Below are 12458 nucleotides of genomic sequence, written 5' to 3'. Positions count from 1 at the left end.
TCTACCTGGGACCAAGTTTCATTGTGTTGAGCAATGCTGAGTTCCTGCAAATGTGCTTTGGATTGCTGCGTACATTGACAACATGCCTCTCAATTCCTTCTCAAGGCTAGTGTGGGTTCTTGCCATCCATGCTCAGGAGCAGAGCTAATTTCTGTTATTTATTTTTTTATTTACAAGATTTTTTTTTAGCCACGCCATTATCAGTGGTCTTTGAGCGGCGTACAACAATATTAAAACATTTAAAACATTAAAACTATTAAAAATAGGCAATATAATAATATCCTACATTAAAAACAATCATTAAAACGTTAATAAGTCCTGCTGCTCATATGGCCTGCTAAAGAATACTATTTAATTAAAATGCTGGCTAAACAGAAAGGTTTCGCCTGGTGCCGAAAAGCCAAAAGTGTTGGAGCCAGGCGGATCTCTGTAGGGAGGGTGTTCCAAAGCTGGGGGGCTACAGCTGAGAAGGCCCTATTTCAACATGCAGTCCCTCTCACCTCTTTCAGAAGGGCCTCCTGGCCTGATTTTAGAGTATGGGCAGGCTCGTATGGAAGAAGGCGATCCGTTAGGTAACCAGGTCCTAAGCCGTTTAGGGCTTTATATGTGATAGTAAGCACTTTGAATTGGTCCCGAGCAGCAACTGGCAGCCGGTGTAAATTTTTCAGAACTGGTGTGATATCAGTCCAGGCGGCAGCACTACTTACCAGCTGCGCAGCCCAGTTCTGTGCCAGTTGTAATCGTCGGACCATCTTCAAAGGCTGACCCATGTATAGTGCATTGCAGTAGTCCACTGGTTGTTACCAGTGCATGTGTGACTGTTGTCAGGCTCCGCTCATCCAGGTAAGGGCGAAGTTGATATATCAGAGATCAGGATAACATATCAATGTGATTTTTAAAACAATAAAACAAGAGTTGCATTTAACTTTCTAATCCAGCTCTGGAAATGAGCAGATGCAACAGTGACAGCAGAGAATCAAAAACATACTGCCAGACATGAGAGAAAAAACAACAGGCTGTCATTTCCAGATCTTCACAATCAGATCTGTAAATCTGTACAGAAGGTTGTCGATAATACTTGCCTATTTCATCTCTTCCTTTGTAATGCCAAGAGAAGACAGAAGGGCACTCTGTATGAACCTGCCCCTCTGTGTGGGACTAAACATGCAACGGCCATTTCTGCTATTGGTGAAAGAATGAAAGATCAAAAGAAGGCCATCTCTGTTATTAACATCACAGCATCTGCACGCTGCTTAAGGCCAACCCTGATATTTTGCTGCTTGTGGTGAGGAAGAACAAGATAGCCTAAAAAAGTAAATTGTTCTGGCAATTGAATCGGCTTTTAATACAGGCAATAGGACTAGATATGGGAAATGATGGGTGCAAAAGGTGGGGTTCAACTGCAATTCCCAGAACGCCATAGGCAGTACAGAAAATGATGACGCTGGCTGTAGAATTCTGAGAATTGTAATCTGAAAAAGCAAAATATGGCCTTGTATGCATTTGCAGGCAATTTTCACTGCTGGAAAGGACAGCCTTTGCCACTGCCTCCTCCCCACAAGGATAGGAGGCTAGACTAAAGACCACAGTTGGATGTACATAGAGCTAAGATCTCCTCCAATCCCTTGGTACTGCTTCCCAGCATTTGCTGCCCGAAGTGACTTCTGTACTGTGCATGGATGTGACCTCAGAGGAATTGTGGAAGGCAGGACCTGGTACTTAACTCAGGGCAGGGTTACAATATGGAAATAAATCGAGAGAGAGATGGGAGGGGGCTTGAATTCATAATCACATGATTTTTGGGTCGGTGTATGAGTCTTCTTGGGAAAACTGTCTTAAACTGCCTTGCACACACAGAGAGCCTGGGTGAAGGGAAGAGAGAGAGAGAGACAGGCTGAAACTGGCCAGAAATGTTCCCTCCTTGGGAGGGACACACACACACACACACACACACACACACACACACACACACAGAGAGAGAGAGAGAGAGAGAGAGAGAGATCAGTGCCTACGAATCAGGCAAACACACATGCATGCTCAGAGAAGGAGATACAGATTTAGAATTACTGTACCACAAGGGCATTGCAAGAGTGATTTCTCTCCCATGGATGCAGGAAACCCAAATTCTCCATCTAGTGTGCAAGCTAGCAAAGGAGGAAGAGGAGGAACCACCCTTCTCTTTGGGCTAAACATCCTCTAGAAACTCTTCCTGTATTTTACCTTGCTTTCCAACCAAAAAACATTTTTTTTCCAGACAACCCCCACCCCATGTTTCCTTGTATGTTGTGTAAGTCACCTTATTTTAAATCAATATTAATTATGCTAAATCTGATTCAACAGTAGTTCTTATTGACGATGTGACCATACCCTCAGATCTGCCTAAAGCTCATACTTTTTCTCCACAAAGCTCTTCCTCTCCTGCAGTTCCTGGTGTCACAATTCATTTCTAATCTGCCATCACCACCCCAAAATTTGGCCCTGTATATGTACCTGTATGAAATCAAATACCCCCAAATAACAACTAATGTGGTGTTTTAATTCCTTCAAAAGAGTGATCAGAACAAAGAATGTGAGCAGGAAAGAGGGAAGGTCATGTCATCTTTTAAAAATGGAGCCAAACACAACAATCAAAGGAGTGCTTATTTGGAAGGGGTATGTTTCCTTGCGCTCAGAATCAGGTCAGCACTCATTTTCAGCAGGAAACAATAGTTAAGTCAGAGCCACAAGAGGTACATTGACACAATTCACACTATTGTGTTTCTGGTTCAGGCTTGTTAGCATGGGTGTCTTCTAGGAGCAAGGGAAGTCTTAATGGAGGTGTCAGGGATGCTGTTATACTCTTTATGATGAGTTTGGGAATAGTTTGTCGTAAGATGGAGGTGGGAAGTCACCACAAAGCCCTTCATCCAGCATCCGTTCAGGTTCTTCCGGACTGTCAGTTGACCTCAAAATGTGAAGCAGAGGGGGGGGGATTATGAATAGCATAATCAAGGAGCATAGGGTGGACTTCATTTAAATCAAATCCATTTAAATCACAATTTAAATAATAATCTAAATTTTAAAAATGAGATTTTTTTTGATTATTTAAATTTAAAAAATGATTTTTAAAATGTAAATTGTGATTTAAATTGATTTTTTAAAAAAATAATCATTGATTTTTATCCACTCTTGAAGTGATGCAAACTACATCGGAAGAGACTAAGAGCCTGTCCACACAGGCACTTCTCCCACTGTTGAATACACTGATTCTTCAAGTTGGTCTGCTCTTTTTTTTTTCTGGCATCCACACATGGACATCGCAGGAGCAGACCGATTTGCCCCAAGCCGCACCCTTTTGAACCCCTGTCAAGGGGTTCTACTGTTTTGGTACAGTTTAGAGGGCTCCAGTTTAGTCCATTCCCAGCAATTATGGGTTGCTTAGAATGCAGGTCCTTCCAGTGTCAATTTATGGTATTTCGAAGCAGCTTATAAGGGGCTTCAAGATATCAGAAATCAAACACTTCCCCTAGTCATCTGCAGAGGGTCAGGGGAAGTGAAATTATTTTCTTTGCATCTGCTAGATCATTGCTCATGTGATAATTAAAAAAAAATAGTTTGATAAATGGTTGTTGTGGGTTTTTCGGGCTCTTTGGCCATGTTCTGAAGGTTGTTCTTCCTGACGTTTCGCCAGTCTCTGTGGCCGGCATCTTCAGAGACTAGCAAAACGTCAGGAAGAACAACCTTCAGAACACGGGCAAAGAGCCCGAAAAACCCACAACAACCATTAGATCCCGGCCATGAAAGCCTTCGCGAATACAGTTTGATAAATGTTGATAATTTTTTAAAAATAGTTTTCCTTTGTCTGTGCATTGCCAATTGAAATTATGGCTGCAGGCACATTCTTGATTGGTAGTACATAGAGAGGCAAATAAAAAAATATTATTTTCATTTAATCAGGGTGATTCATCACATAGCCAGCAATATAACAGATGTAAAAAATAAAATTTCACTTTTCCTGATCCTCTGCAGAGCATCAGGGGAAGTGTTTAAATGACTGTGAACAAGCTGAAATTCTATATGATGTCTGGACAGGAGTGCCCCAAATGGCACATTGCTCCTCCCCACCACCACCTCAACTGACCCTCTGTTGCCTGATCCAGCCCACACAGAAACAGCCAGTCTGGACAGGCCTTAATTCTTCACAACTCAAAAAGAACAATGGGCTGCAGTGCCTCTTGAATCTCTGTGAATCACAACTTCCCAATGTCTCTTTGTGATACAGATCATCTGTAAGGCTGAATCATTGTTCTCTTTCTCTAATACTCTTCAGAAAAGGTTTCTATTTAGGGCTGATTCAGTCATTATTCCTGGCAAAGTGACCAACTCCTCAGGTGCTGTCAGCACTGAGGTTCCAGAATGAGAAAGTACATAGGGCTATGGTTGTTGTAGGTTTTTCGGGCTGTCTGGCCTTGTTCTTGAGGTACAAGAATACGGCCAGACAGCCCAAAAAACCTACAACACCCATCGGATCCTAACTGTGAAAGCCTTTGAGAATACATAGGGCTATGTTGCTCAACGCTGAAGACAACGTATTCTCAATGAGATCGAAGGCACTCTTCTTCTGAGTCAGACCCTGAATCAGACACAGCAAAGATTAAAAACACATATCAATGGGGATGATAACACTGAACTGAGGAAAACATTATCACCCAGAAGACTAACAATGCTCAGTGAATGCCAGTTCATTAACTAATTGGAACAGTAATATCTGTGAACCAGTTACAGCTCATGCTTCAGGCAATGTTCTTATTTAAAGTCAATCATTGAAATTCTGTCTGAGCAAAGACTATAACTATGCTACAATCATACAGCCACCCAGTTCTCATAATCTTTGCCACTGAAATGTAACACACAAATTCTAACTCACCTTTCATTTCTGGTTCCCATCATAAGGAAGGCAGAGTTGTTCTCGTCTACAGAAGAAACAGTGTAGTAGTGCGGAGGGCCAGCAACAGGGATTACTGGTGCGGAATGACTGTGAGCTTGGGAGAAATTGGCAGAATTCAGGCTGACACCTTCCTGTGTTGGATAAGAAGGAATGTACTGTACCACTGTAGCACCATGGAAAGTTATAGGTTGCCTAATTCCAGTAAAAACAAAGGACCGTCCACTAGGAGTCTGGTTAGGATTGGATTCTCTTTCTTCTTCTCTCTGGTTCCAAGAGTTGCATGCAAGCATTTTAAATTTGCACACGGCAATCAGCAAAAATGTCACACCAACCAAAAGCAGAAGAGGTCCAACCAACAAGGTCCATACAAAGCGAATGATGCCTACATTTTTCACCCACCCCATTACCATGAATGTCACTCCTATGCCTCCCAGAAATAAGCCAGAGAAAAGTAAGGTGGCACCAGATTTCTTGGCTTCAGGCACAGACGTGGAGTTGTTGGAATGACACGGAGTGACTGAAAACACGCCGACGGAGAAATCTTCAACAGTGTTGCAGCTCTGATCCATTACAGAGCAGGCTGGTCCTGGAATGCCTTGAGCAAGGATGTGCTTGGACAAGCATGCCGAGCTGAAAATTCACATTAACCAAACAAGACCTTTGCCCATTGTAGTGCATGCTAGACTCTGAACTTCATGGCCCCATAGGATACCCTCCACGTCTCTCTCTTCCCACCCATTACTTCAAAGATAAACACATGCTTAGTCTAATCCTGTGTAAATTTACTCAGAAGCAATTCCCACTGCATTCAAGGTAATGTATATTTGCATACACTGCAACCAAGAAGCGATACCATTCAGAGACCAAAAGATCTGGTGGATTCAAGGGCTGGAAAAAACAATGTGGAAGATAAACGTCCCACTGTCATACAGTTCCATAGCCCATAAACTACATTTCAATTTGCTATGTTGGCTGGAGGATTATGGTAAATGTAGTTCATAAAGTAACTGTTCAAAACTTTGGCAGTGGTCCCAGGAAACTGGAAAAAGACAGAGGACACAGTTGAGAACACTGCAGTCACTGGCCTGCCATGAGTAAGTGGACAGGAATAAGGTTGTCCGACATCTGAGTCCCCAGTGGCAGTTGGTTCCGTGTCCCCCTGTGTAGGGCAAAGTTAAATATCTGTGGGGTTTTTTTGTTTTTGTCCAGGCTGCTCCTGCAAGGCTGCTGATGCAGCCTTCACCTTGTTCCTCTTGCAGGTGTAGCCAGAGGCCCAGCTACTTCTAACATGCATAGTCTCCCTGAGCTTGCATGTTCTTGCTTTCCTTCTTAGGTGTTACTGCTGCTAATGCTGCAGTTGCAGTTACTGTTCTCACCACCTCATTTATACCAGGCATGGCTATGCACTTGACCATACGTGTAGGTGCAGCCTCAGACTGCACTGTAACTGAAATTTGAGGGTGTGTACAAATGCACAGCATCCAGTTTCTGATTTGTTACTGTCCATGTTTAGAAACCCTCCCTGATCATGTTGCCAAGCAGGTCCCAGGATGCCTGCCTCCTAGTTCAGCCATGATGGTGTCACTGTTTGTTTATGTCTAGTCAGTGTGAAAGCATAAATATTCCTTTAAAAATAAAGGTCTAGGAAGTGGAGCCTGAATTAGCTCACTTGCAATGCCTTGAAGTATCACTTCAATTATGCCTCTGCCTCTGAGGTTCCCAACCCCCCCCCCCCCCCGGTTGTTGATTTTATCAACATAGCATAAAGGCTGGGAGCAATCATACTATCATACTAGGATATCAACTTGGGTTATATTTTTGTGGTAATTTTTTGGGACTGTAGGTGGCAGTCCGAACCTTGTTTGCTGATTTCTTGTGAACTGCTCTGAGCACTGTTAGTGGAAAACTCAGACACAAATCTATAGATGGCAATGATCTTTTTACTCAAGGCAGAGTGACTTGTTATTGTAGATCAGTGGCGGCGAAGGCTCGCGTGCCCAAAATGGGGGGGGGGGACAGCGGGTGGTGTGCCGCCACTGCAATTGTGGCAGTGACGGACTCGGACCCAGAACTGGAAGTGGCAGTTAAAGGGGAAATCATGGCGAAGGACCTGGAGGACCCAGAACCAGAAGTGGCAGTTTAAGAGGGAACCATGCCAACGGGCCCAGAGGATGTGGAAGTGGCGGGGGAAGGGGGAATCCCGGCTGCAGCCGCCTCATGAGGTTTAGCTGCACAGGGGGGGCTGGGGGAGTAGTGACCTATGGCTCGCATGCCAGAAGAAAGGGCTCCGCGTGCCAGCTGTGGCTTGCGTGCCATAGGTTCACCATCACCGTTGTAGACCATGAGCCAACAGTGTAATGTGATTGCAAAAAAGGCCAACACTATTTTGGCCTACATTAACAGACGTATAGTCTCCAAATCCTGTGAAGTACTAGTTCCCCTCTATTTGGCACTAGTTATTTCCCATCTTTTGAATCGAATCAAATACTTTATTATGGTCAAAGACCAGTAAAATTTCTCATCTTGAGTACTATATTCAGTTCTGGACACTGCACTTTAAGAAGGATGCTGACAAACTGGATCAAGTTCAGAGGACAACAAGTATGATCAGGGAAACAACTCTTACAAGGAAAGACTGGAAGAACTAGGCATTTTTAGCCTTGAGAAAAGAAGATGAGAGGAGATATGATAAGATTCTTCACATACTGTACTTGAAAGACTGTCATACATAGGAGGGGCAGAATTTTGACTTGATCATCCCAGAGTGCAGGACACATAATAAAGGGCTCAAGTTACAGGAAACCAGATTTAGGTTGAGAATCATGAAAAAGTTTCTTAACTGTTCGAGCAGTGTGAGAATGGAACCAGTTACATTGGGAGGTTGTGAGTGCTCCAACGCTGGCAGCATTCAAGAGGAAATTAGACAGCCACCTGTCAAATATACTTTGATTAGAATTCCTGCATTGAACAGGGGGTTGGACTTGATGGCTTAATAGGCCCCTTCCAACTCCACTGTTCAAGGATCTGTAAGAATTAGAAAGCCACAGTGGTGTAATGGTAAATTTGAAACTGCGGGTATCCACTATGGCAGTCCCCTCAATAAAAGTCCAACATGGAGGTAGCTAGATGGGTCCATATAAACAAATGATGGAGGGATCTTTAGCAAAACTGATGGTTCTTAATTAAACACTGAAGACACAATTCTCTTCAAATATTTAGCAAGACAACAGAGATAGACTGTAACAAGATACTGTTCCTTGGAAAATGCATTTCTGTCGCAGCTACTTGTACCTCACAGGGAACAGAGAACCTTAGGGTATGTTTGCATATGATGTCATAGTCCCTGCTTCTCAGAAAGTCCTAAGCATTTGACCCTGTCAGTCCTGGATCCACTCTGCAACTCCTTGCACATCTGTGTGGTCTTCTATTCTTGAAGGGAATTCTGAGGTCTTAAATTCACACTTATGTCTTAGTAGTTCACTAGCTTAGGAATGAACATGAGGCTAACAAGTGCTTGGTTCAAACCCACAGCAGACAATATTTTTTTTTTATTCAAGACTAGGTTCTGGCTTGGTGATATCCCTGACTGTGTGCCTTGGGGGGCCATCTCCACTGGTAGACACCCCCACCTGCCCATCTGGTGGCCAATGATGGGCAGCTATAAGTGCCCTAATTGGGCAGGGTTTCTTACTGAGGTACAGATTTTTCAAAACACAAATTTTCTATCTTGCAATGCATAAAGTGACCTTAAGGTTTCAGTGTTTCAAAGAGATGCTCTCCAGGCATATGATCTGGCCCTTTACAAACTATGTGTCATTATTAAGCTTGACATTTAAGATTACTGGCAAAAAAAAAAACTTTGCTTCTCACAGGGATCATTCTCTAGTTTGGTAAAAACTGGAAATGGAAAATAAGGAAGGGAGGGAGGGAAATTCAAGCATGTCAACCACATCACCAGAGATGCAGCAAGCATTTGCTCAGAATCAAAACCTGTATGTCCAATGGGACTTCATTCTTTCCCATATGGAAGTTAAGATAGATCACACATTAAATTAAATAAATGAAGGCAAATGAGATTCCCTCCTCTTACAATGATTTCTATTCCATGATAGTTGTGTTATCTGCCAACTGAGCAATTATAAAATGAAAGCAAGCTAATTTGACAAATATGGATTAAGGCACACTGTTAAATCTCAAGGGCACATTATTTCTAGACACAGAATTGACGTCCTGTCTAGTAAGGCCTTTTGTCGTGTTATTAGAACTCAGCCTTCATCTTATAACCTGCTTGTTCAAGGAGATCCACAGCATCTTCCACTCTAAATCTTCTCTGATAATTCCTGGTTTGCAGGTGGGAAAATAACAGGTTTTAGTGAGAGAGGCCAAGCTCACAGGAAAGGCCAGGAGAAAAATAAAGAGGTCCAGTTGCCTGCCTAGACTGTGATTTACAGTAACCACAGTTCCTGAGAAATCAGTCATTACCACAGCTGAAAGTTAGAGCATTAACTCTCCTCAGCTTTGACTTAGCACTCTTAGCCACCAGCTAAAATGGATTTTCATGGGGATTACTACTTATGTAATGCGCATGTTCTAAATAGACACCAAAACATTTACAGTATGTCAGCAGACAAGCCAAAAGATTGCTTCTGTTACAAAGCATTTCAGGCTGTATCCACAAACAAGTCACTGAGCAATAACTTTTCCTTTCAAAAATATTTTTGAGAGAACAGTCCAAATATTTGCAGAACCATTTTTTAAACTGGCTTTTTGGTGCCAGCTGGACAGTTGGGAGATGCAGATTGAGGCACACAAGACAGAAAAGACCATAAAATCAAGCACAGTATTTAAGATTCCCACTGCTGGAGGAAGCTGAAAATAATCCTTACGGCCAGAACACTTAGCATGAGTATTTACAGTATTTCATCACTTGCAGTTTCTATGAGCAGCATTACAAGATCAGGCAAAGAGCTATGTCATTTAGAACAGAGTTTGGAAAAGTTACTTTTTTTGGACAACTCCCAGGACCTTCCACCAGCCAATTAAATTTCCAAGCTTCCATCCAGGATCGTGCTTGTGACAGTATCGAGCTCAATATTCCTGGTAAGCTACAGGCTATAGTGATACATATGCCTTAGTTACATCCCACTTGGATTACTGCAATGCACTCTACCTGGGACTGGTTTTGAAGACAGTTTGGAAACTTCAACTGGTTCAAAGTGCTCCAGTGAGGCTGCTAATTAGAGGTAGTTGCAGGGATCATGTAACTCCCTTGTTAAAGAAATTTCACTGGCTGCCAGTCCATTTCAAAGTGCTCATTATGATCTATAAAGCAATATACAGGCTGGGTCCAGGCTATTTGCAAGTCCAGATGTAATCCTTTCCAGTCTCTTGAGTTTTTTGGGGGAGGGCCTTCTCCTGGTCCTGCTGCCATGGCAGGCATGTTTGGTGAGGACTCCGAACATTTCAGTCTATGGTTCCTGTCTATGGAATTCCTTCACTCACCTGAAGAATGTCCTACTCATATCGCCAAGCTGCATGGCCTCCCTGCCCTTGTTTCCTCATTTATATGGGGGGAAAGGGAAGTTGCCACAATGTTACCTGGGAGTTATTGATCTTTGGGAGGTGTGCACTATAAAGCTTAATGGGTAGCTGGATGATCACTGTGACAAGAAGCAAAGCTATTGTTAGTTCTACTGTTAGGTGGATTTGTAATTGGTTGACTGACCGTACTCAAAGGGTGACCACAAATGGCTCCCCTTCGTCCTGGAAAGAGGTGACTAGTGGGGTGCCCCAGGGTTCTGTTCTGGGTCCCTTGTTATTCAACATCTTTATCAATGACTTGGATGAAGGAATAGAATGTTGATTAAATTTGCAGATGATACCAAATTGTCAGGGGTTGCTAATTCCCCAGAGGGCAGGATTAAAATTCAAAATGACTTTGACAGTTTAGAGTCCTGGGCCAAAACTAACAAAATGAATTTCAACAGGGAGAAATGTAAGGTCCTACACCTAGGCAGAAAAAATGAACTGCGCAGATATAGGATGGAAGACACATAGCTAGACAACAGTACCTGAGAAAGGGATCTAGGAGTCTTGGTATACCACAAGCTGAACATGTCAGCAGTATGATGTGGCTGCCAAGAAAGCCACTGCAATTCTTGGTTGTATCAATAGGATTATAGTATCTAGATCAAGGGAAGTGATAGTACCACTCTATTCTGCTTTGCTCAGACCTCACCTGGAGTATTGTGTCCAGTCCTAGGCAACTCAATTCAAAAAGGATGTTGACAACCTGGAACGTGTCCAGAGGAGGGCGACTAAAATGGATAAAGGTCTTGAATCAATATCCTATTAGGGTGGCTTAGGGAGTTGGGAATGTTTAGCCTTAAAAAAAGAAGGCTGACAGGGGACATGATAGCCATGTTTAAATATTTGAAAGGATGTCATGTTGAAGAGGGGACACGTTTGTTTTCCAGGGCTCCAGAGACTAGGACACGGAGCAATGGTTTCAAGCTACAGGAAAAGAGACTCCACTTGAACATTAGGAAGAGTTGTCCGGCAGTGGAATAGGATGCCTCAAAGGGTGGTGGAGTCTCCTTTGGAGTTTTTAAGCAGAGGCTGGATGGCCCTCTGTTGGGAGTACTTTGATGGATGTTCCCGCATGGCGGGGCGGGGGGGGGGGGGTTGGACTGGATGGCTTCAGTGGTCTCTTCCAACTCTATGACTAGAGAAGGCAATGCACTCTTAGAGACAGACCCTTCTCCAGCTGAGTAAACTGTTGTGTCTGTAAATGTGTGTTGTGGTCTAAAACTCCCAAAATTCTGCCTGGGGAATTCTTGGAGTTGGAGTCAAAAAAATCAAAAGAACATACTTCTAGTGCTTGGGAACCCCTTTAGGTGCCTATAGCTGTGTTTGTGAGTTGCAAAATTCTGCCTGGGGAATAGTGAGATTCGGAGCCTGAAAAACCTGAAAGAGCACACCGCTTCCCAGCACAAACCTCTGAGGTCATCCCTCCAGGACTGGAACCACTGTAAAATACTGCCTCCAAGTCCCATCTCAGAGATGGTCCAGAATGATATCAAAAGCCACAGAAACCGACTGGAATACACTCTCCCTGTCAATTTCCTGGCATAGGATATTCAACAAGGCAACTAAAGCTGTCTCTATTCCATAATCAGACCTGAAGCCAACTGAAATCTATCCACATAATCTGTTTTATCCCAAACCCTTTATCCTTTTGTGCTTTTTAGACTGCAATCCTTCATGTAGTCATTTTCCCCCAAAAACTGCTATTCTGTGACACATTTTGGATAAGAGCAGGACAAAATGATATAAATCAGTGATAGGGAATCATTTGAAATATTTTGGCCCCCAGAAAGCATGGTCAATTAGGACAGTTATGGGAATTAGCTCAAAGCAAAGTGTGATGCTTATATACAGAGGATTTAATAGCACTTAAAGAACTCTCTGGGAGGTTTACAACTGAATTATGCAGGCTACACATTGGCCTCTATTTACTAATCTCAGAAGG

General features: G+C 43.0%; 1 protein-coding gene across 1 annotated transcript; it reads right to left on the bottom strand.

Annotated features, from left to right (window-relative positions):
* Positions 1-1390: 1390 nt before the first annotated feature.
* TMEM174 (transmembrane protein 174) lies at positions 1391-6197 on the bottom strand. Its single transcript, XM_020790225.3, has 2 exons — positions 4907-6197; positions 1391-2944 (listed from the first exon to the last, which is right to left on the bottom strand). Exons 1-2 carry the CDS (start codon positions 5494-5496, stop codon positions 2842-2844), a joined length of 693 nt encoding a protein of 230 aa, XP_020645884.3. The 5' UTR covers positions 5497-6197; the 3' UTR covers positions 1391-2841.
* Between the last annotated feature and the right edge of the window lie 6261 nt (positions 6198-12458).

This window comes from Pogona vitticeps, chromosome 2, assembly GCF_051106095.1.
Source record: "Pogona vitticeps strain Pit_001003342236 chromosome 2, PviZW2.1, whole genome shotgun sequence".
Classification (NCBI taxonomy): Eukaryota; Metazoa; Chordata; class Lepidosauria; order Squamata; family Agamidae; genus Pogona; species Pogona vitticeps.
The sequence above is the reverse complement of the archived record's forward strand: the minus strand, read 5'-3'. Positions and strand labels throughout refer to the sequence as shown.

Bases quoted from the DNA above. Each gene is read 5' to 3' on its own strand.
- TMEM174 (XM_020790225.3), bottom strand. From the start codon at position 5,496: ATGGATCAGAGCTGCAACACTGTTGAAGATTTCTCCGTCGGCGTGTTT. The intron at 2,945-4,906 runs GTGAGTTAGAAT...TCACATTTTGAG, and splicing joins ATGGGAACCAGAAATGAAAG to GTCAACTGACAGTCCGGAAG.